General features: G+C 38.3%; 1 protein-coding gene across 1 annotated transcript in view; it reads right to left on the reverse strand.

Moving 5' to 3' along the window:
* The window catches only part of ZNF385D (zinc finger protein 385D), a 288,510-nt gene extending 286,641 nt beyond the window's left edge, over nucleotides 1–1,869 (reverse strand). The window contains exon 1 of the mRNA XM_080824317.1: nucleotides 1,570–1,869. Coding sequence (XP_080680443.1) covers nucleotides 1,570–1,591 — 22 coding nt within the window. The 5' untranslated portion in view covers nucleotides 1,592–1,869. The remainder of the gene's footprint in view (nucleotides 1–1,569) is intronic.
* Between the last annotated feature and the right edge of the window lie 23,416 nt (nucleotides 1,870–25,285).

Genomic DNA, 25,285 nt, shown 5'->3' on the forward strand with positions numbered 1-25,285 from the left:
GGCTACTGACCAGTACTTTTGGACTATGCCACTACTCCGGCCAACCTTCCTTCCTCAACACAATCACATAAGGAATTGTTGCAAGAGGCTGAAAACTTTAACTAAAATTATAATCTACTTCCTATCCCTCAGTATCATTACAGATGCCAAAATTTTATTTTGTGCAAAAGACATATTCCTTTACAAGATTTCCCATTTACCAAAAATATATTCACGAAAAACAACTTGGTGTTTTATTGGTTGCCAATAAACAAGGTTACCACCTCCATCACTACGCCTGGAAAGATGTGTTGTTTAACTCTGGATTCGGCTTAAATTTGGCTATGAAATGAGGATTGTTTCTTCCAAATCAACTTTAGTTATTTTTAAGACTTCTTTTCTAATACAACACACATGATAGGGAAATCAAAACTGCTATCAGGACAGCTAAAGGCATTCAGCTCTCCCAACTTGTGTTCCTTCCATACTTTCACAAATATTTCAAAGTCTCAAGAAAACAAAAGCAAATAGTAAACACAAATAAACGGCCAAGAAACGAATACTCCCCCAACACAAGTTTACCCAAGCACCTCTTTAATCTGAAAAATGACTCTCGATCTCAGATTTAAAGCAAACCAAGAAATGACCCAGAGCATTTGCATCTTGGAATTCTTCTCTGGCCCCTCTCCAGCTGTTCTCACAAACCTTTTAATATCAGATAGATGCCCTCGGATGATGACGCGGGATGGAACTTACAGAAGGAAAGCATAACTTCAGGGAGGAGGGTGGGGGATTCAGTCCCAATCCTTGGCTGCTTCTTATTTAGTGAAGGGGCTGAGCCTTCTCTCCCAGCAGTAAGTTGCAGCGTTACAGTGCGAACACAAGCTCCCAGCCCGCTTACAGTCCTCCAGTGATAGCCCAGATCTAAGCCTCAACATGTTTTCTGGAAATGCAGGCAGCTCAGCTGGAAATCTTCAGGGAGCCTTTCCACCGTGGCACACAACTAAACTGCACAAATATTTAACAGCTTCGAGACCTCTAAAGATTTAAAATAATATGCATTTTGGGCTAGGCTGTTCTAGCTAGAAGGAAAATGGGACGGTATGGAGAAGCGTCCTCAGCTGTTCAATCGCGGCACACCAAAGAATGTTTTCCCTTTTTGGCTCAGAATTAGGGAAAAACCAAAACGTCTAATGAGACATTGATACAGACCAAGCTTTCACAGCATCAATAGTACAGGAACTTAGTTTTACATTCCATTGAGTGAGCCCATGACTTCCCACGCCGCACCATTTCTCCTTCTTCACCTAGCTAAAAAAGCCAACTTCATGCAGACAAATCAAGGCAAAGTTTATCCACCCCCACCAGTTTCCTTTCTTTTCCAACTTAAACTCATCCACGACAAATAAACAGCCTCAATTGTAGCACAAAGGAAGCCCTGAAGGCTGCACCAGCTTGGTTCTCCACTTGCCAACTGAAGGTAGGTTTAACGTAATATATTCTCGCGGCTTAAAGATTTTTTAAAGGGCTGGTCTGCACTGACGAAGGGCTGGACACCCCCAGAATTACATCATCAGAGTTAACACTCACCAAAATACATTATGTTTCTCATTAATCAGACAGCTGGAACCCCACCGCGGCGTCTTCAGCATCAGCTCGCACCCAAGGCTGACACGCAGAGCAGAGCCGTTTCATGCTACATTCGGGGGAAATGTCCCCGGCGCGGAGAGCTGCGAGCGCTGAGCGTGCGTCCTCCGCGAGATGAGCGCCTTGCAGGCTGCCTTTCCCGGGCTACGATCCCCGGCGGCTGGAGCGTGCGCTCCGGCTGCCTGCTGCACTGCCCATCCTTACTGTAATCCGACTCCTCCTTGCGATGTCCTTGCCGCGCCTGTGACATCAGGACTGAGAGTACTACAAACAGACCCCCCCACCCCACCCCACCCCACCCCCGGTTAGCAGCGGCTCCATGAGGTGCTCCGACTGCCTGCCTGGACCAACCATGGCTCTCGGGAAGCTTTGACGAGCCCAGAGACCTGGGAGGGGGCGGAGTGAGGGGCGCGGGAGGCTCTCTTAAAGAGAGAAGGGTCTCCGGATCCACAGGGGAGCACACGGGAAATTCACCACAGTGCGGGAGGGGAAGTGGTTAAGGCGAGCGCTGCCATTAACGTGTAATTAGACACAATTTTATCCCGCCCCTCCCGTGAATGTCATCATCCTCGCCAAAATTTAGCCTACCACCCCAAGTTAAAAAAGCAGTGGGAAAAGGAATGGTGCCCTGTGTCTGCATTCTCTTTGCTGTGGGCTTGAGGGTTTGTTGTTTGTGATGTTTATGCCCAAGGGGAATAAAACACTCAAGGGACCATTGCTAGGATAATAGAGGTTTTCACTTTAGAAATGATCAGATCACAGAAACCTAGTAGTTGAAGACTTATTTTTATTTCTTCAGTATTTTCTGAGCTACATTGATAGAGAAATGTAAAGAAAAATAACGTGATAAAAGTCACCCCTTGGTTTCACAAGTTCACATTTGCTGCTTCCCATCGTAGGTAGCAGAAAGGACACTGAGGCTGAAATGATCTTTGACCCCCGAAGAGGAGAGACAATTTAGCCAGACAACCGAGATTGTGTCATAATTCAGGTCTGGTCACCAGTATAGACACGCCCACGCACAAGCACACACAAACTCACATTAAATTTGAGATGAACAGTCAAGAAAGGCAAAGCTTAGCAAAGCCTCTGGCTCCTCCAATAGTCTAATGAATTGCAGTCCTTATCTTACATAGGAAAGGATGTTAGAAAGAAATCCCTGAAAGCGGCGCTGATTAATACTTAAATGCTCAGCTTGGAAAATAAACCCATAAAACAAGTTCAGTTTCCTAAGGACTCATCACTTTGGGATCCAACTTAACCACTGGACCACTGAAACTTAAAAATTTCCACAAAAATCTGTAAAATTAAGAACTGAAGATAACGAACTGTAGCCTATGGAATGAAGCAGTCGATATATTTTCAATACAGGTTTTTATAAGCCATGATAGCAAATATTTCTACACTGTGATATTAAAATAACCAGTGGTCTTTCCTTACACAATCTTGTCTCTATGGGTAGATTTAATGCATATTGGAACCAAATATTGGGCTGAAGCTCATAATAGCAGTGTGTTTGGCAATCTTACAAGAAAAGCTAAACCCCCTATTTCCTCTCTGTGAAAAAAACACTATGACCAATATCCTCTCTTACAATGGATTATAAAGAATTTGGTGACTGTGAATGGGTAATCATATGTAAGTCAGGAACATTACAACAAGTCTTTGGATAAATCTAGTTGTTTTGTTGTTGTTGTTGTTGTTGTTTTGTTGTTGTTGTTAGAAATACTCTTCATAGAAAGCAATTCGGAGAACAAAATTTTAAATAGTAAAGAATACATTTTTTTATTCCTTTTTAAAAATCAGAAATAAAAAGAACGTTACAGGAAAATACTGAAAAAAAAAAACCCACAAAAAACATAAGTGTTTTTCCTTTTGGACAGATGGAAATCATCCAAAAGTACAATTAATGGCCCTTCCCCCAGGCAAAGGAACCATCTGTGGTAGAGCTTATTCATGAAGCTCATCAGCTGTCCTGACCTCCTACGTGGGCTAGGGGGCACTGTAGTTTAATGCTACAGTTCTGGTCCATTTGTGTTCCTGTAGTTCAAAGATGCAAGCATTGAAGAGTTGAGTTTAAGACAGGAGGTTTAAGACACTAAAGGACTGTCTTAATAATTAATAACACCTTGCATTTGTATGGCATTTTGCAGTCACAAGATACTTTCACTTATGCCATCTTTCTTACTAACAAACTGACATATAAAAAAGTGGATATTATCAATGTCCTGATGAACAGGACCTTGAAACTGAGGACAAATGAATCGGAGGCTCAGAGACATTAAGTGTTTCTCGGTGGTGCAGTCAGTAAAGTATACTTGTCTTATTCCTTGTATTTTGAATTTATGTTAGCATCCCCAGAAGATTTCTTTATTCAGAGAAATAAATTACAGGGCCGCCTAGGTGGCTCAGTCAGTTAAGTGTCTGCCTCTTGATTTCATCACTAGTCATGATCTCAGGGTCCTGAGAAATAGCCCGCCCTCGGGATCCATAATGAGCAAGGAGCCTGCTTAAGATTCTCTCTCTCCTTGTCCCTCTGCACCCCCCCCCAAAAAAAGAAAGAAAGGAAGGAAGGAAGGAAGGAATAAATAAATAAATAAATAAATAATAGATTTCCCATTTATAGTGGCTCAGGTAAAGATCTTCCCCAATCAAATTATGTCATTGTATGCTCCAGGAAAATATATATATCTACATGGGCAGAATATACAGACAGAGAATATTCAGTCATAGAATATTCTAACCTCTGCCTGGTCTATAGAGGATGATTCCTAAAAAAGCAGCATGTAACCTCTGGAAGAGTATGGCATCTGAAAGGGAACTGAGTGTTACATTCACGCATTGGAATTCTATTCAACCCCCAAAAAGGAAGGCACCTGCTTTATTTAGAGGGCTATGCCCCACCCTTCCTCAACTAAGGGTTATTGGAATATCAAGACCTCAGATAGAAACAGTGCTTATCTATGGATGGAAAACAAGTGATTTTTATTTTAATTGTACACTTTTTATTGTTTCCCCTAAAATTATTTGTATGCGTTGTATTTATAAAGAAAAAAAAGCAACTATTTGTATTTTAAAATAGAATAACATCCAAATAAAGGCATAGCTGATGTTGGCTAGACATGGGGTTGTGGACATGCCTGCTGTGCCTGAGAGATGCTTCCGTATGTCATGTCCAGGAGAGGACTCAGCCGCTTTCAGGGAAGGACGTGGTTCACACCCATGACCATTATCTGTCTCTAAGCTGCTCTGAGAAGCTGGGGGATCCTGAGAGGGAATCAGGTCACTCCTTGCCAGATAGAAATATACCCTTCATGATTAAAACAAAAGATGCCCTAAAACCAGGTCCGTATTTTGAGTGAAAACATTATGGTAGGCAGAGAATTTTCTCTCTGCTCCAATAGCCAAATAGCCGCCTGCCCGGATTCCTCATCTCCAAGTCTTGCTCAAAAGTTTGTCAGCGTAGCTTCCCTCCACAGGACTTGTCACCATCTGACACACTACTGTAGACATCTGTTTATTTTGATCTCTTCTCACTGGAATATAATCTCCATGAGGGCAGGGATTTTTGTTCCTGGCTGTATCTACCATCCCTACAAGGGTATCAGGCACTGGTTCCCACTCCATAAATATTTGAGAATGAATGAGTGAACATACTGAACACAACCATATTGGGTGTAAAACATCATACTTTTCTATGTGCCTGCAGTCAGTTCTTTGAGGTTGATGGTGTTTTATACAAAATGTTTACACAAATTGAATTTGTCCATGCTTAGCAGCAGCTGTTCCTAAATTCTATGCAATACCGATGCCAGGTGTTACTGCAGGCCACAGTTTGTGAGCTTGCTTGTCCTTTCAAGTTCTCAGTGCTGAATGCCGCAGTAATTTAGCATTGAGTTAACACAACCTAGTTGTGTCTCCCATTGCCTTCCCCTGAGCCTTAATTTCGTCTACTTTCATTTCTTACTATATTGCGGCAATAAAATTTTATCCAATGTTCCTAATTCCAGCTTTCCCAAATCCCATCCATTCTTCATGTTACATCACTATTATCTTTTAATAATAAAATAACATTATCAACTATACTTCAATTTAAAAAAAAAAAAAGAAATGAGGTCAAAGTGGTCACATACAGCCTAATTCAGTAGGACTTTGTAGATGATATTGTAAGGCCATATTTTGACTTTTATTCTGATTTACATAGGATGCCTTTGGAATAACATGATTTGACATATTTCAACAGGTTTATTATGACTGATTCATAGAGAATGGATAAAAGGAAGGAAGGGAAGATGCAAGGTGACCATCTAGGAAGACTTTGTGAGAATCTGGACAAGAAATGATGGTTTGGATCAATTAGGAGCAGTGGAGGTGGCAAAACGTGGTCAGAGTCTGTGTGTATGTCAAAATAGGTCAGTAGGGTTTGCTGTGGGCTGGTAGGCAATAGAAGAGAAATAAAAAGATAATGGATGACTGAAGGCTGAGGGACTGAGCAACGAAAGGTTGGGATCTCCGCTAACTGACGTGGAGAACGCTGTGGAAGAACATGCTTTAGGAGACGGTCAATGTGGGGCACTGTAGTGTACGATTCTATTATCTATTCAAGTGAAAGTGTTGATGGAAGTTTGGCTATATAGGTCTGGAGATCAGGGGAGAAGTTTGGGCTTTATATTTAAACTTGGAAGTCATCATTTTAAAGATGGTAATTAATCCATGAGGCCAGATGATACCTTCAAAGGAGTATATTCTTTTGGAAGAAGAAAAGAGGCTCAACACTGAACACTGGGACGTTGTAAGAGCAAGGGGCCAAATACATGGATTCTTGATGACTGATATTTGCTGAAAGTGTAACAATTTGTTGAATGAGTGTTTGCCAACATATGAATGATATTTGATAGAAGACTATTTATTTTAAGCCTGAGTTTGTCTTTGTCTGATACATCACCACGCACTGATAAGACAATTTGGAAAGGGGAGAAATAAGTAATTGGTCTATATGAGAACAAATGTCTAGTTCGATTAATCCATATAGTCTTTTGATTAATTTTTTAGATTGTGTAGACACTGCTATAAATTCATAAATCATTTTTATTCCTAGATTCTTACTTGATGCTTCCACTGAAATTAAATGCCCAGGGACCTTAGTCTGGAAAATGAATTGCCTACAAGAAAAGAAGAAAAGAAGTGCTAATTGTGAGCTAAGAATAATTAAAAAAAAAAAAACTATTAATACTATGATATTCCAAAATTCTATCTATCTGAATTTCTCTGTCTTTGGAGACACCAAATACATCCTTCTACATGTGGTCCTATCTATTCTGATAGTCAATTAATAGGAGCTCTTTTACAATATTTAGTAACTAGCATTAGGAGCCCTCTTAGAATTCTTACCTTGGAGCTGACTGTGGCCTAGGCATCTTTATTTATTCAACATATTGGGTATTGAGTGTTCATGTGCCAAGTACTATTCTGGGTGCTCAAGGCACATTGATGAAATTATAGAAATCTCTGTCTACAAGGAGCTTACATTCTAGGGGTTTCTGCCTATCAGCTTCTCTATTACAGTTTAGAACATCTTTCACCTTTCTCCATGTGGAGGAAAGGACCTAAAATATCCTTTATCTCATTCATACATTCATTGGTTACAGTTTATTGTTTCCTTCGCCCCAGTACTATGAGGACATGAGGGAAGGGGCATGTCTACCATGTTCATGCTGTATCTACTGTCTGGACAAGAACAGGTATACAATAAATATTTGTTGAGTAAATAAGTATCCCAAAAGTCTTCTACCTCTAGATGATATTCTATCCTGATCTTACTGAGAATATAGTTATATTCTACCATAAATGCCCTTTTGTATTCCCCTTTGTCTAAATACTTATATTCAAAATCCAAAACTGCTCAGATATTTTTGTTTTCTAAGAAGTCTTCCCTGGACTGATTTATGTCTGATTCATGTGTTCCTCTAATGAGCACTCGCACAATCTTTATAGAAATCCATTACAGTATTTATCAGATTGGCTTTCAGTGACCTTTCCAATTGTCAATATCCCCCAAGTAGAATGAAGGCTTCTTTGGGGTCATAGAAATATACGTTAATTCCCCGAATGTTTTAACATACTCCAGGACACAGCAGAAATGTATGCCAGGGACATGTCTTTTTGGGTTAGTGAGTAGATTATGCCATTAACATCAAACTTTGTCCATGATTTAGGAAGCAGCAAACTTTACCATGCTTCGAGTCAAGGATCAGAAAAGGAAGAGACATTAGGTTAGAGAAATCCCAAAGGCTTGTGGAAAGGCCAGTTAAGAACAGGATGGCTGGTCAGGAACATGGCAGGGATGTCCATTATCACCACTACTATTCAACAGTACTAGAAGTCCTGGCCTCAGCAATCAGACAACAAAAAGAAATTAAAGGCATCCAAGTTGGCAAAGAAGAAGTCAAATGCTCACTCTTTGAAGATGATATGATGCTTTATGTGGAAAACCCAAAAGACTTCACTCCAAATCTTCTAGAACTTGTACAGGAATTCAGTAAAGTATCAGAATATAAAATCAATGCACAGAAACCAGTTGCATTTCTATACACCAACAACAAGACAGAAGAAAGAGAAATTAAGAAGTCGATCCCATTTGCAATTGCACCCAAAAGCATAAGATACCTAGGAATAAACCTAACCAAAGAGGCAAAGAATCTATACTCAGAAAACTATAAAGTACTCATGAAAGAAATTGAGGAAGACACAAAGAAATGGAAAAATGTTCCATGCTCCTGGATTGGAAGAACAAATATTTTGAAAATGTCTATGCTACCTAAAGCAATCTACATGTTTAATGCAATCCCTATCAAAATACATCCATTTTTTTCAAAGAAATGGAATAAATAATCCTAAAAATAATATGGAACCAGAAAAGACCTCAAATAGGCAGAGGGTTGTTGAAAAAGAAAGCCAAAGTTGGTGGCATCACAATTTCAGACTTCAAGCTCTATTACAAAGCTGTCATCATCAAGACAGTATGGTACTGGCACAAAAACAGACACATAGATCAATGGAACAGAATAGAGAGCCCAGAAATAGACCCTCAACTCTATGGTCAACCAATCTTTGACAAAGCAGGAAAGAATGTCCAATGGAAAAAAGACAGCCTCTTCAACAAATGGTGTTGGGAAAATTGGACAACCACATGCAGAAAAATGAAACTGGACCATTTCTTTACACTACACACAAAAATAGATTCCAAATGGATAGAAGACCTCAATGTGAAAAAGGAATCCATCAAAATCCTGAGGAGAACACAGGCAGCAACCTCTTCGACCTCAGCCGCAGCAACTTCTTCCTAGAAACATTGCCAAAAGCAAGGGAAGCAAGGGCAAAAATGAACTACTGGGACTTCATCAAGATCAAAAGCTTTTGCATAGCAAAGAAAACAGTCAACAAAACCAAAAGACAACTGACAGAATAGGAGAAAATATTTGCAAACGACATATCAGATAAAGGGCTACTATCCAAAATCTATAAAGAACTTATCAAACTCAACACCCGAAGAACAAATAATCCAATCAAGAAATGGGCAGAGGACATGAACAGACATTTCTGCAAAGACAACATCCAGATGGCCAACAGACACATGAAAAAGTGCTCCACATCACTTGGCATTAGGGAAATATAAATCAAAACTACAAATGAGATACCATCTCATGCCAGTCAAAATGGCTAAAATTAACAAGTCAGGAAATGACAGATGCTGGCAAGGATGTGGAGAAAGGGGAACCCTCCTACACTGTTGGTGGGAATGCAAGCTGGTACAGCCACTCTGGAAAACAGCAAGAAGGTTCCTCAAAAAGTTGAAAATAGAGCTACCCTATGACCCAGCAATCACACTACTGGGTATTTACTCTAAAGATACAAATGTAGTGATCCGAAGGGGCACGTGCACCTGAGTGTTTATAGCAGCAATGTCCACCATAGCCAAACTATAGAAAGAACCTAGATGTCCATCAACAGATGAACGGATAAAGAAGATGTGGTATATATACACATATATATACGTGTATATATACATATATATATATATGTATATATACTATGCAGCTATCAAAAGAAAGGAAATCTTGCCATTTGTGACGATGTGCATGGAACTAGAGGGTATTATGCTGAGCAAAATAAGTCAATCAAAGAAAGACAATTATCATATGGTCTCCCTGATATGAGGAATTTGAGAGGCAATGTGGGGGGTTTGGGGTTTGGGAAGGAAAAAATAAAACAAGATGGGATTGGGAGGGAGACAAACCATAAGAGACTCTTAATCTCACAAAATAAACTGAGGGTTGCCAGGGGGAGGAGGGGAGGGAGAGGGTGGTTGGGTTATGGACATTGGGGAGGGTATGTGCTATGGTGAGTGCTGTGAAGTGTGTAAACCTGGCAATTCACAGACCTGTACCCCTGGGGCTAATAATAAATTACATGTTAATAAAAAATAAAAAGTAAAAAAAAAAAAGAATGGGATGGCTGATCAGCTATCAGGCAAGATAGAGATAGGAAGTGTTGTGGACAGGGGTACGTGGATTGCTCAGTCATTTGAGTGTCTGCCTTTGACTCTGGTCATGATCCTGGGGTCCTGGGATCGAGCCCCGCATCGGGTTCCTTGCTCAGAGGGGAGGCTGCTTCTCCATCTGCCTGCCACTCCCCCTGTCTGTGCCCTCTCTCTTTCTGACAAATAAATTAATGAAGTCTTAAAAAATAAAAACTTGTTATGGGCAAGTCAGGAGGCCAATATGGGAGTCAAGAATGGAAGGGAAGTTCTTTTTTTGTTTGTTTGTTTTTTAATATTTATTTATTACAGAGAGACAGAGACAGAGAGCCCAAGTGGGAGCAGCAGAGGGAGAGGGAGAGAGAATCTCAAGCAGACTGAAGGTGCCTGGAACCCAGTGTGGAGCTTGATCTCATGACCCCAAGATCAGGACCTGAGCTGAAACCAAGAGTCAGGCATTCAGCCAGCTGTGTCGCCCAGGTGCCCCAAGAACAGAAGAGAGTTTAAGGACAGAGTGATTCAGGGGGACACTAGTTAAACCCCTAGATTCTCTAACAGGTGGTTTATTAGTGCATTGGCCTGATTGATTGATAGTTCTGCTTCCCTTATAACAGGAATTATCACTAGCTTCCTTTCTGAAGGCTCTCAGACTATTATTTCCCTGCCATGTTCTTTTCCCCAAAATCCTTCAAGAACTTGTGTATATTTTTATCTGGTTTTATTTTTTTTTAATAAAGTTGCTCTTCATCTATGTAGATACCATCTTCAAAAATTGATGGACACCACATTGTGAGTTTAGAAGTCTCCCACTGTCTTGTTTGGTGCCTCACTAAAAGGAAGTGAGACCAAAACTATTATCATCATCACTGGCAAAATAAATAAATAAATAAAAGTAGAGATCCTAAATATCAAAGCACCGAACTCTAATGTTTAAGCTAGCACCCTGTTCTGAAAAGCACTTGGTATCTTATTTAAGGAGATGAAGCATATATCCAAAAATACAAGTAAAAACAGAGGTAATATAAGGTAAATGACAAATGAACAATGTAAGACGTGCTTGTAAAAGTAAGATAAAATTATGATGGCTTCAGGTAAATCTGGAAAGCTATAGAGAAGAAGTGGAACTTGAACTTGGTCTTCAGTTTCAGTTCCGATTGATTAAATGCAGAAAAAGTTGGCAAATGACATAAAACAAGGATGGGATTGTGAATGATATGTCTGGGAGAGCAAGAACAAATTAGAGTATTAAAGAGCAAGTTTTGTAAAAGATTTCCATGCAAAGTAAATTCAGAGAGGAAAACAGAGAACCCCTATTGGATGTGATCTCACCTTCCCAGTTAAAGGGTTTTAATTTTATTTGGCAGATTATGTAGGAAGTGTTTGCTGAATGAATACATGAATGAGCCTCAAAGTGTTTCCAAGGACAGAAATATAATAATATACCTCCTCCAAAGACATTTGGCGACACAATAACATGAGTTAATATATCTTGTATAGCAGGTTGAAAGATCTTGTACACTCCAGAGGTTTCCAATTTTTCTTAAAATAAAATTCACTTATGGTTCCTGGGCAGCAATTTGAGAATCAGCCCTTTCCCCATCTAGCCCCACAACAAATGTGCTTGCAAACAAAATGGAAGAAGAAAACAGAATCATATTGAATTTCTTCTTTTGCTTAAAAAAAAAAAAAAATCCTTTAAGATAAATTGAGTACAGCTCTAGAAAATTTGGATGCTTTAGGTCATAGACATTCCATTTTTATATATGTTGTGATAATAACTATATAGGGTGAGGAGAGAGACAGTGCAACTCTGCCCCAATGTTGCAAGAATTCACAAAGTAATTGAAAGTGTTTCCAAGTGTGCATAATTCTGTGCCTCCAGTCAAATACAGTAGATGGAAATTTGTTTGGCTTCCTCTGTCAAAATGTCTAAAACACATAAAGGGAATGTGTAAATGGGAAACAAAATATTACAGTTTCAACATTCTTTTAATTATATCTCAATTTCAATCTTGGCTTTGCTCAAACATACTAATAATCCTAAGGGCTCATCTCTGATCCTTTGGGTGGATAAAATGACCGAATGTGATTTTTACCCTTGACTCAAAAGTGTCAGTTCTGGAAATCTACAGTATTTGTCACCATGAATACCATTTAACTGCAGCAGTACCCAAAGGAACTCCGCACAGCCACACGTGAATAGGGCTGGAGGAACTTAATTAATCTTGCTGTCACTTCCATGATGCTTTTCATTAGTTTTGCTGCTATCTGATCAACTGGCCTTCTCTGTATTGGAAATGGCTACCCATAGTTTCCTGTGCAAGCATTTTCAAAAGGTAAACAAAGACTCACCTTTATGCTGGGGAGCTTTTATGCAGATGGACATTATCATCACTATTCTAAAATGGAAGTAACCCTCACACTTAATATTTAAGTTATAAAAACACAGGAAAGATAAATATCTCTTCTGTCCCCATCAGGGAAATTGTTTTAAAATCTATACATAGATGATGTATTTGATACAAAAGGCCATAATTTTCTGTATATTGTTTTCATGAATACTGATGCTTAGTGCATTATCTAGGACTGTACTAAATATAGAATGTAATTCATAAAAAATCTAGACTTTATCATTGACCCCTGGTAAGCAGATTAGGTGAAAATTGGATCTAATGATGGAACAACAGAACTGATAACCCAACGGTAGTATCCACTCTCTATGTCATTTTTTTCTTAAAGATTTTTTCTTTTTTTTAATTTATTTGACAGAGAGGGAACACAGGCAGCAGGAGTAGGAGAGGGAGAAGCAGGCTTCCTGCCAGCAGGGAGCCCGATGCAGGGCTTGACCCCAGGACTCCAAGATCATGACCTGAGCCAAAGGCAGACGCTTAACAACTGAGCCACCCAAGAACCCCTCTCTGTCATATTATTGAAAGACTGGTTTAACATATGTGAATGTTAAATATAACTTTATTTACAAGCATTATTTTTGCATTATTTTTTTTCAATGCTGACCATAGTTTAATTTACTAAAAAAACTGGAATGATTTTATAAAATGTTATCACATTTGACTATATGAAAGTCAATTCATACCTATGAGATAGCCACGAAGAACTAGAAAAAGAACTCACCAAGAGCCAACATATATGGCAGGCTCTGATGAAGAAAAACAAGACTGCAATGTATCCCCTTTCCTCATGTGTGGAAGCCAGTCTCCAAAACAGACCCAGCAATTCTTGTTTCCTAATATTTACAGTCTTGTGTAGTCCCTTCCCACTTTGAATAGGGCTGAACTGTGAAACCAATAGGATGTTGTTGAAATGACCAATTGTGACATTCAAGATTAGTTCATCAAAGACAAAGTGGGTTCTGTTCCTCTCTCTTTAATCACGCATTCTAGGGAAAGTGAGCTGCCATGTTGTGAGGACAGTCAAGAAACCCTATAAAGAAGTACACATTGTGAGGAACTGACATTTCCAGCCAACATCAAGCATCAACTTGGTGAATATCTGAGTAAGCCACCTTTGAAGTAGATCCTCCAACTTACGTCAACTCTTCAGATGCCTGTGGCCATGACCAACATTTTAACCATTTTTAAAAAAGATTTTATTTATTTATTTGTCAGAGAGAGAGAGAGAGATCACAAGTAGGAAGAGAGGCAGGCAGAGAGAGAGGAGGAAGCAGGCTCCCCACTGAGCAGAGAGCCCGATGCGGGGCTTAATCCCAGGACCCTGGGACCATGACCTGAGCCGAAGGCAGAGGCTTTAACCCGCTGAGCCACCCAGGCGCCCCAATGACCAACATTTTAAATGCAACTCACGAGTAATTCCAACACCCAACAGAGCAACTTCCAGATTCCTGACCCATAGCAACTGTGTGAGACGATTAACATTTATTGTTATTTTAAGCTTCTTAATTTGAGGTGATTTTCTTCTATGCATCAATAGATAACTAATGCATCATAGCCTTAGTTTATAACTTAAAATTATGGCAATGTAATGTAGACCTCAGCTGAGATAGAGATAGGCACATGACCTTGAAGAGGCATGTATTCTTTTGGGTCTTGGTTTTGGTTTTTGGGTTTTGGGTTTTTTCTTTTTTTAGAGAGGGAGAGAGAGAGCTCATGTACATATGAGCTTGGTGGGGCGGGGAAGGACAGAGGGAGAGGGAAAGAGAGAATCTTAAGCAGACTTCATGCCCAGTGTGGAGCAAGACACTGGGCTTGATCTCACAATCCTGAGATCATAACCTGAGCTGAAATAAAGAGTTGAAAGCTACCCAGGCACCCAGGGTCTTGGTTTCTAAATCCAAGAAATGATGATATAGGAATGAGTGAGGGTCACTAATGTAAGATCCTCTAGGGAGAGGTGAGGGAAGTCACACAGCTGCATAGAGTGAGTCAGATATATGTTTATAGAGAGCATTATAGACTTGAGAGGATTGGAGAGTATCAAATAACAAGGGAGGGTCTGTTACTTCACTTCAATTGACAGTATGCCATGAGGAAATTTGCCAGATTCTTCATTTTTTTCCCACTTCTTACTTTCTATGACTAAAACATTACTCATTTGATAAAAATTTCATGTGACTTCAACTTAAGCTATTGGTTAAAACTATGATTGAAACACTTTCTTCTCTCTCGTGTGTACATTTTCCAGTATCTTAAGAATTCTATTCCAAGATCTCTGCTGTTATACTCATTTGTTCTATCCTTCTTCCCTTCCCCCTATTTCTACCCTTTTCTAACTCACAAACTTCTCCCACCCATCTACCAACACATATTTCTCTCTGCCTGGCATATGTTCTACTCTTAACCTACCGGCTCTTGCCCACACTTTCTTAACCTATTGAAATGCTACTTGTCCTTGATGGTCCACTCACATGGCATCCCTCCCCTAGGAGGATCTGCTTGATTGCCAGGCACAATTAGTGATTACTTTTCTTATACCTCAAGAGTAATGTTCTTTATCTCTTGAGTCCTCCTAGGCATGTCTCACTATTTATAATGTAAAATCTCATTTGGCAAAATTAATGTCTCATTAATTTTATTGTCACTGAGCATTTTTACAATGTCTGTCTGCAGTGTACCATCCGGATCTCCCTAAAAGGAAAGACTGTTTCTTGCTGCTGGGAGTTCTGTAGACATCTGTCTTTCAACTGTTGGCTCTTTTATGTATTCTCTCATCTGCTGGGAATAGGCACTTCCAAAGTTTCACCCCTTTATGGTGAACCTTATCCAGTGATCAATGCAGAAGTCACAAGGTCTGGCCATCTTAGACGAACTTGGGACAACTTGTTCATGTTGGGCCACTCAAACTCTGAAGCATCGAAGATGACTTTGGCCCTGCATCACAGCTCAACTTCTCCTTCTCCCTACTCCAATTCCACTTCTCTCTTCCAAATGCTGACCTAAAGCATTCTCTAGTGAACATCCTTCATGCTAACCTTCATCTCAGTCTGCTTCCCAGAGAACCTATCCTATGACACCAGCATTGAGCAGATACTCAGTAAATGCCTGGCGGCATCAATTTAAGTCCCACATCCCCACAGACAAACAGGACTAATTTTCCAAGAAGAGAGTATGCATTCTCCAAGAAGCCTGGAAGGTGTTGGATAATTCTGAAAGAAAGCCCACCTTTTACCCAGAAACTTAACTGATTTTTGGAATTAATGTGAGGAAAGGAAAGCCCAGAATTTAAATGAATGCCCTGGTCCGTATACTCTGTCTGAGTAATGGTGATGGCTCAGAGCTGTCAGGTCTGCCAGGAGATACTCAATCATGATGCTCTCTTCTTTCTCTTCAACAAAGGTAATCACTCAGCATTTTATCTTTTCTAGAACATGTCATTACTTTGAAAAGACAATAAAAGTCTCACAAGGGTTTCTATGTAGTGGAAAATTTCCTCCTCATTTTCAAGAGAAAAAAAAAAGCTAAAGGAGTAAAAGACCTTAATTAATTTAAGCATGAAAAAATATATGAGTTAATTTAAGCATGAAAAAATATATGAGCTTGGAGGAACTTTCATAATTTTGAAGTATAAAACTTCCTGAGAAATCCTTTCAAACTGAGTAATTTATCGTGTTCTTTAGAGCCTATAATACATAACACATATCTCTTAAAATTAACCATGTTTTAGTTAAATAACAAGACCATTTGTTTTCTGGAGGAAAGGAAAAATTTACCTTAGAAAAATCTATGATGTAGAGATTTGTGTGGGGCATTTACGTTAATGAAACTATCAACCATAAGGCCTTCTTAATCTCTGACTACATGTTACCAACAACAGAGCATAGACATAAACCAAGTGATTTACCACCTGTTTTCAAGTCCAATGTTTAATCTAGAAGTCTTTTAAGTGTTTTTCTTTATTTACTAATTCGACAAATATTCATCGACCACCCATTTGTCTAGCACTATGCTTGGGACTGGGGATATAGGAATGATCAAGACGCATATTGTCCTTGGCTTCATAGAACCTACAGTGTTACAGAGAATGGAAAATTGTAATGGAAAGTGGGTTAATGGTTGCAATAATCTGTTGAAATGGGCAGAAAGGGAAGAGAAGGTGGGCAGTCAGGGAGGTTAGAGAAAGGACTTTTGAGAGTGAAACATCTAAACTGAAGAGGGCAGGAAGTTTGGAATGAGTCAGATAAAAATAAAGCATAATTAATAGCAATGCACAAATACCCAAAAAAGAAAGGTATGGGGATAAGAGCTAAGAGAAGTTCAATAAGGAGAATCAGGGGGAAAGTGGTATAAAATAAGAGAGGACTGGTAGCTTGGAGGCAATCATGAACCTGCAACAAAAATTTAGAAAACCACAAAGGCTTTAATCAAGAAAGTGATGAACCATATGATTATAGATTCAAAAGCTACTAGAATAGTTAAACACTAACTATCCTGTGGCAATATGGCAAAACTCCCATATAATCATATGCCATTGTGAAAAGTATATGCAGTGAATGCTGCAAATCTCTGGTACAAGGCACAATTCTCCTTGCTCAGGTTTTCTGTCTATATGCCACCCAATGAAACACAGCAGACAGAAAGGGGGAAAAAAAAAAAGAAAAGAAAAAGATGTCTTGCATGGCTGGGCTCCTCTAGTTGGGAATCACTAATTCAACAGTTTCAGGGTAAATCAGGTTTTTTAGCTGTCATCAGAGCTGAGCTTTGAATAATAGAATGAAAACTAAATGGTTGATTGACAATTGATCCAGATTAGCCTTCAAATGATGGGAGTCAGTATACTGGCTATATTGAATTCTATACTACACAAATACTGGCACTGTAATTATATATATATATATATATATATACACACACACACACACACACACACACACATATATAAAGTTTTATACATATAATATACATTATACATTTATTATATATTATATATGTATCCATGTACCTATAAATACATATGTGTATTTATAGAGCCTCATCTGGCTGTGCTCCTTACCCATAGCCACAAATGCTTTCAAGTGCATTGGTTCAAGTAGAAATTATAATTCTAGTGAATATAATTTTAACTATGTGTTTTTGACTAGTAATAATAATTTTTAATATTAATATTTATATTAATGTTAAATATATGTACATATATATGTATAATTCATGGAAGAAAATGGGGAAAATGACACTTCAAGGAATATGCCATCAATTTTTATGTTTATATGCAAGGTGTGGTATAATTTTATATTTCTGACTTGTAAACCCAATTTTTTTCAAGTGTTCAATTCTCTCCTGACTGCATATTTTCTAAATAACTTCTGTTATATTATGGGTGGCCCTGTTTTTTGAAGATCTTGACCACTGAAGAGTATTCTTAGATTACCATTACCAATTGTTGCCTCAAAGAAATTAATGGAAGGTTGATTAATATTTGCAGAGGCCAGAGTGCCTTGTTCTTCTCTGAAGTTTCAAAAATTACTGTCTTTCTAATTACAGTAATATTCTCACCAAATATGTTAGTTATTGCCTTTATTTTAGAAAAATAAAAGTGGCCATTTCTAACAGATTATAAAGGTATAGCACCCACACACTGTATATATGTAATGTGAGCATGTGAGATTTTACTGTCTTACTTTTCTAGAAATATAAGACAGGAATCAATCTTGATGGGAAATGTAGGGTTCTCTGACATATTTCAGGGTATCTGCCAGGCCATCTTCCTTTCTGGAGAAATTCTTTTTTTCATATGAAATATACAGGATTTACTCACCCGTGGACATGACTGATTTGATTAGGGTGGCTTTTGAATAGGTGTTTTCTGAGACCTATGACTTGTATGACCTAGCTCGAAAAGGTGAACTGAGACAATCTTGCTTGTTCTTGAAAACATAAACTAAGAGACAGAGAAAGAACTTATCAATTGGTGATGGGTCCTGGAACTAGAAGGTCATATAGACTCAGGTCATACAGATTCATGTATGGAAAAGCACAAGAAGGCAGAAATGGGGAGGAGGCAGAGACAGAGAAGAGTTCCCATGCCGGATGCTTGGGTGGAGAGAGAGGCACATTCTTTTTCATAGGTCAGTTTTGATTATTCAATGGTTTCTTTTACTGTGCACCTTTCCAGTAATCTCACCATCCCACCCAACCCCCCAGGCAATTTTAACAAGACTCTATTCCTCCAGTAGTAACATCTTGTATTACACCTTCAGGTAATTAGAAGAGATTCAGTAGAGCCGACACCAGGAGGAGTCATGTTTAAATATCGTTCATTGGACTTCAGACTACCTCTCCTAAACAAGAGAACACAAGATGGCAGCCTTTTGAGGAAGGGAAAGATGGCAGTCTAGGGGAAAAAGAAAGAGTGGATCATGCTGGGGGGAATTCAGGGCTTTCAGGAAGTGAACTAAAAGTAGTTATGGGATTAATAATAATGGTTTCTACAAGGAAAAAATAATTGTTTTTGGCTTTTCAAATCAAAGATATATTCTTTTCCAATCTTTATTTTCCACCAATATTTTGTGAAGATGTATATATAAACAATAAGAGTAAAGGTTTTTGTCTCTTAGTGTTGGTATATAGCCCATATTCCTTCTATTTTTATGCATTGTGTTTCTGGTATTCAAAACCTCTTTTATTAATAAAGTGATAAGGAGAATTGATTTTTGTCCACCAGATAATTTCCTATCTGTTATGGAGGAGAAATGTTCTATGGAAGTGTTAGGATCCCAAATCATGACTTTGGATCATGTATTGAGGTATGATCAGTAAACTTTCTAGAGATGAATTTGAGTTTTAATGAAGAGTAGGACTTAGCATATCACTGGCCATAAGTGATATGGCCATATCACTTATGGCCAGTGATATGCTAAGTCCTAAATTTAAAGTCCTGAAATTTAAAAGACAGTATATTAAATTGAGTAAAGGTAGAATGAAAGGATACAATGAGCTAGAAGGCAGGTTAAAGCAGTGAGATCCTTGAAGTCAAAAACACATAGTTAAAATTATATTCACTAGAAATATAATTTCTACTTGAACCAATGTACTTGAAAGGATTTGTGGCTATGGGTAAAGAGGACAGCCAGAGGAGTTTGTATTAACATAAATCTTACCTAATCCAGTACTTGATTCAAGTTATGGGCTCCATGATCATATATAATGTAGCTATCAAATATAAGATCTTTTCAAATCTAATCTTTTCTTTTTACTCACGGAAAGTAAAGAATGTGTGTACGAATACCTCCCCCCCTACACACACACCATAGGTACTGTCTAAACCTACACTGAAACAGAATTTAGTAACAAATACTGTCAGTTGAAATCCTTACAGAAATCCAGTTCTCGAAGGAATACTAGAATAGTATTGGCCTATCTTTAAACAAGACTGAGGCTACGCCTGTTTCTTAGGCTTGTACAATTATTCTACAAAATCCAATGACTGATATGTCATTGTTTTTCTAAGACTTTCTCTCTCTCCTAATATCATTTATCTGAAGAACTGAAGTATTAGATAATCAGTTGTTCTTAGGGAATATAACATTAGAGCAAAGGGAGATGGAAAGATGTACGGGTTTATCCAGGCCACAGGGATGCCCTCAATAAAACTCCTATCTTATGTCCCTAATGTTTATGCCATTAAAATTTAGTGCCCCAATCATCTGGACAGTGCTGTACAGATATTGTCAAGACTGAGACACATATTTATTGCTATGTATTATCAGAAGTCCTATGGAACTGCTTTATTCCCAAACCTAGTTTTTACAGTGTTCAGTTGTAGAAATTCTGTGTATCTTAATTAAAGTGTTGGCTAAATGGGTACGTTTGTCAAACTAATCAAACTTTAAACTTAAGAACTGTGTTTTTATCAAATGTAAATCATATTCCAAAAAAAGAGAAATAGAAAAAATAAATGGTAAATGCATACACATGCAGGAAAGAATTGGATGGGGTAAACAAAAGGTTAAAGGTTGAATGTTAAAGTTAGCAATGAGATATGACCAGAAAATTAAAAAATAAAAATAAAAATAAATCTTAAATATCTAACAGGCTGGAACCAAGATTGTTACAACATGAGAAACAATAGGCCTCTTGGGCTTGCTGATAAAGCAGAATATTAAAGAAGAGAGAACATAGGTTTGGAGTAATACTGACCTAGGACTGAATCCAAGCATTGCCACTCAGCAGCTATGTGACCCCGTGAAAGTCACTTAACCTTTTGAGATTCCATTTCACCATCTGTAAATGGGATAATAATCCCTACTTTGCTTTGTGGGTTTGAATAGTTGGCTCATATAGGAGTTTAATAAACAGCTGCTATCGTCATTATCATCCATCTTCTTAATGTCTTAATATTAATCTCTGTAAATGTAAAATACAGTTACATTACTATTAAAAAGAAATGGGCTATTTTGTGCTTTTATGCCTGGAAATTTCCAGGCTTCTTTAGTGTTATCTTCTGTATAGTGGGTTTTCCCATTAAAAGTGGTTCAAAAAGTAGTAACACCTTTAAAAAGAGAAGCCAATGGGACATTGTGATGGAAGCACACAAGGGGACAGAGGAAGTGGAGTCTCAATTAAATGGTATTACAAAGCCCAGAGACTAGTTAAAAGGAAATAATAATTCCCAAGAAGGATCTCATAGTAGGTAACAGAGTGGAGAGAAGTGGACTTACTGGAGAAATTCTGAAGAGATCTTGACTAAGTAGACAGATGTTGATGGATCATGGTGGCTTGAAGGAGTGCATGTGATTAAGAATAATTTAGGGTTTTGACTTTTTCAGTTCAGTGACTGTCTTTGATGGAAGTTCTTGGGGAACTTTGAAAAAGCCCCATTTAAGGAGCAAAGGTAACAGATTTGGATAAGATCTTTGGGTTACTTTGAAACAAGGAAGTGGAAATGACATTAGGCAGTTGAAGAAAAGGTCTGAAACTAAGCAGAAGGATTTAGGCAGTCTTCTGCATGCTGGTAAATGTTTAGCAACTGGCTCTTTAGGGAAACAAAGCCCTGATTTATAGCCTTTGCCAATATCCATGGTTTAGATATTCCCACTAAGACACCAATTTCATAGTATAATACAACCAGCATAGCTTCAGAAGAGATGTGCGGAGCTGGAGGAGAGGGGAACCCGCTCCACCTCATAATGGTGATTCAAGAAGCAGGAAGTAATCAAAGGTGTTAAGTATCCATGGAAAGTGAAGTAAATTTCTCTGGAGAAGGGATGGGTTTTGCCTCTCCTTTGCTTCTGTTTCACTTGTCTTTCCTTTTTTATTAACTCTTTCATGCAGGGTAGCTTAGTAGTTGCAGGAAGGATTGGCATCTGTTCCTTACATCATCTTGAGCTTTCACCGTTGACACCTATAACACCTGCTATGTTACAAGGTCATCTGAAGGTGAAAATAAATGTAGAATAGCTTCCACTTACTAAAAAAAGTGAGGAATGAGGGGAGGGGAATGACAAGACAAGGGAAACTACTTTTATGTCTCTATTTTCTTAAAAGTAGTCTAAATTCTCAATGAACCTATTTCCACCTGTCAGATGTTAAACTACTTCTGGCTATCTCCTTCAGCAAAGAGAATGTTGTATGTTATCTGATTTCCAAATTTGAATCTTCTATAATTTTGTCATGACTCTGTTGGTATTTGTGCATCTTTTCCTCCTCCATATATGTTTATGTTGCCAGATTTTTTTAAAGACAGGAGTTGTTTGTTTTTTTTTTAAGATTTTATTTATCTATTTGAGAAAGAGAGAGAGAGCACAACAGGGGAGAGGGAAGGGGGGGAGGGAGAAGCAGACTCCCTGCTCAGCAGGGACCAGGATGTGGGGCTTGATTCCAGGACCCAGGATCATTACCTGAGCCGAAGGCAGACACTTAACTGGTTGAGCCACCAAGGTGCCCCGCCCCCACCCAGAAATTTTATACTAAAATATTTGGGGTTTTCAATGACAAAGGAATAATCATTTTTTATTGATACAAAGATATGATTCTAGAGTACATTTTTGAATTATCTAAGCTAAAAATAGTATATATTCCTTTCTAGAGTTCATTTTTTTAGTTGCACTTTTCACTACTTATAAAATTCTAACATGCCCTTGTTGTTGTTGTTGTTTTAAAGATTTTATTTATTTATTTGACAGAGAGAGATCACAAGTAGGCAGAGAGGCAGGTAGAGAGAGGGGGAGTGAAGCAGGCTCCCCGCTGAGCAGAGAGCCCGATGTGGCGCTCGATCCCAGGACCCTGGGATCATGACCTGAGCTGAAGGCAGAGGCTTTAACCCACTGAGCCACCCAGGTGCCCCATGACATGCCCTTTTTAAGGAATTTGGAAAATTCAGAAAAAAGAAGTATCCATAATCCCATATAAAAATATTACTAATATTATTTCTTTTCAGATAGTTAACTAGTATAGAGTTTATATTCATGATAGCAATGTTTTGCTTATATATTAAATATTTGAGAGTATTTCTTTACATTTTGAAATGATATTTGGTATTATACTATCAAGATCTTCCCCATGTCATTAAAACTCTGAAAAATATAATCCTAATTGTTGAAAAAACCCTCTGTTATGAGTGTACCATATGTATTTAAATATTGTTTTAATTTTGGACACTATTTATAATAGTTTCCACTATTATAAGTGGAATGGCAGTGGATATCTCTTCCATTAGTTTTTATGCTTATTACTCACTGCTTTCTTGGATAAAGTCCTAGAAATGCAATTACTGGGTTAAAGGGTAAAATTGCTGCAAGGAATTTTGGTACGTAGTGTTCAGTTGTGCTATCAAATGATTGTACTAGTTTACAACCACATCAGCATTATACGTGAGGATCTATTTTCACTCTACCATTGCCAGCACTGAATATTATCTTTAAAAAAGGGAATGCATGTGTATATGTTTGTGTGTGTGTGTGTATATATTCCATTTTATAAGCAATAACTAGAAATTCATTCTTAATTGCATATATTTTTCTTTTATTAAGATAGGTTAATTTTTTTATAGGAGAAATGTGTGTTTGTATATATGTGTGCGTGAGATCTCTTCAGATCTCTTGGTCATTTTTCTATTGATGTTTAGCATTTTACCATACCCAAGGAATTTGATGCAATTTAGAGGTAACTGAAATAATAAACTTTATTTGAGCTTCTGGAAATATAATCTCTAAATAGAGCATCAGCAGTTACCATAAAAGGGAAAATAAAACTAAACTATGAAAATGATGTTTACAAATCATAATTACACAAAGCAAAAAGAAACATTATCCCTTACAACTCTTAGAACCCCAAGAGAAAGGTGCATTTACTACCACTTTGGGCATATACTGAAGGTGTTTTCTTCTGTCCATGGATGCAGTTGGATTTTAAAGTGAAGACGAGATTCAGGATTGCAGATCCCTTTCCATCACTGCTGAACAGAATTGTAGTGGAATTCTTGCAAACAATTGCTGTGAGCTTTAGATATGATTTTCTAATTCCTCCTTGGCCCCCAAACATGATACTTCCTCAGTCTTTTCACCACATGGGATCATGTTGCCAATAATGTCTTTGGGATAAATTTGAATTCATCAGGCTTGAGTTTAATTACATTATGTAAACTAGAAAATGTCCCCAGTAGGCTTAGAGAGGATAGCTTCTGTATGCAATTGCAACGTCCTGTTTTGTTTAAAATATTTGCATTTTGATAAATCCACTCTGACTCCAAACCCTTTTTTGATCTTTGTCAGGAACTCATTTTCATCACATCGGTCCAAACTGACTTTTTTCCTTTAGTAAATATTTGCAAAATTTTGTATAATTTCTTTTCTTCTTGTCCACATCCTCCCCAAATGCCTCTCTCTTTACCCTGGTTGGGGCAGGACAGTGAGAGGAGACAGACAAAAGAAACATTTTCATGAGTGATCCCAGCACCAGAGAAGTTGACAAATATCAATCAGCTTCTGAATAGAGAGTATTCATAGTGCAGAGGGAATAAATGTTTTCAAAGTAATCAAACAGGGAAAGAGGGATCATTTGAAACACTATGTGACTCCACGCATGGACTCCACATACAATGTCCGTGAACTTGCTCATAGGAACCCCCCACTGTAGACTGCACCATTGGCTCTAAATTTTCATCTGTCCCCATATGCATGCCCTTTGCCATGTAACTGTGTAGTTCCTGCATATAATAATGGGCATATTATATTTCAACCTCCTCCTTATATTGGGCTTGGTTTTGTGACTAATTTTAATTAATAGGATGAGGTATGCTGTATTTGAACTTAGCTCTCTTATGCCTTTGGTATCACAATGAGAAGAACCTACCCTGGCAAGCTTGCTGGTCCCAGGAGAATTAGGGACATGTGAAACGGAGACAACCCACCTAGCTCCAAGCCTCAAAAGTGATACACAGAGCTGCTCAGCAATCACAGCCTGAAACAAACATACTCAGCTGTGCCACTCCCAGATTGGCTAAACCCCAGCCAATATTCAGCAAGTGTCAAAAAATGAAGATAATAAGCAATTGCTGTTTTGTGTCAGTGAGTCCCGGGATGGTTTGTTAAACAGCAACCACAAACTAATACAATACCCTTACAAGTGTTAACAACTTCCAACTTACACACTTGATGCAAAAATTGAAAAGTTTAAAAACTGTTCAGTTGGGAAGAAAGCCAATCGGCCCCTTTCA

The sequence above is a fragment of the Martes martes genome (genome assembly GCF_963455335.1).
Source record: "Martes martes genome assembly, chromosome: 1".
NCBI classification, from domain to species: domain Eukaryota; kingdom Metazoa; phylum Chordata; class Mammalia; order Carnivora; family Mustelidae; genus Martes; species Martes martes.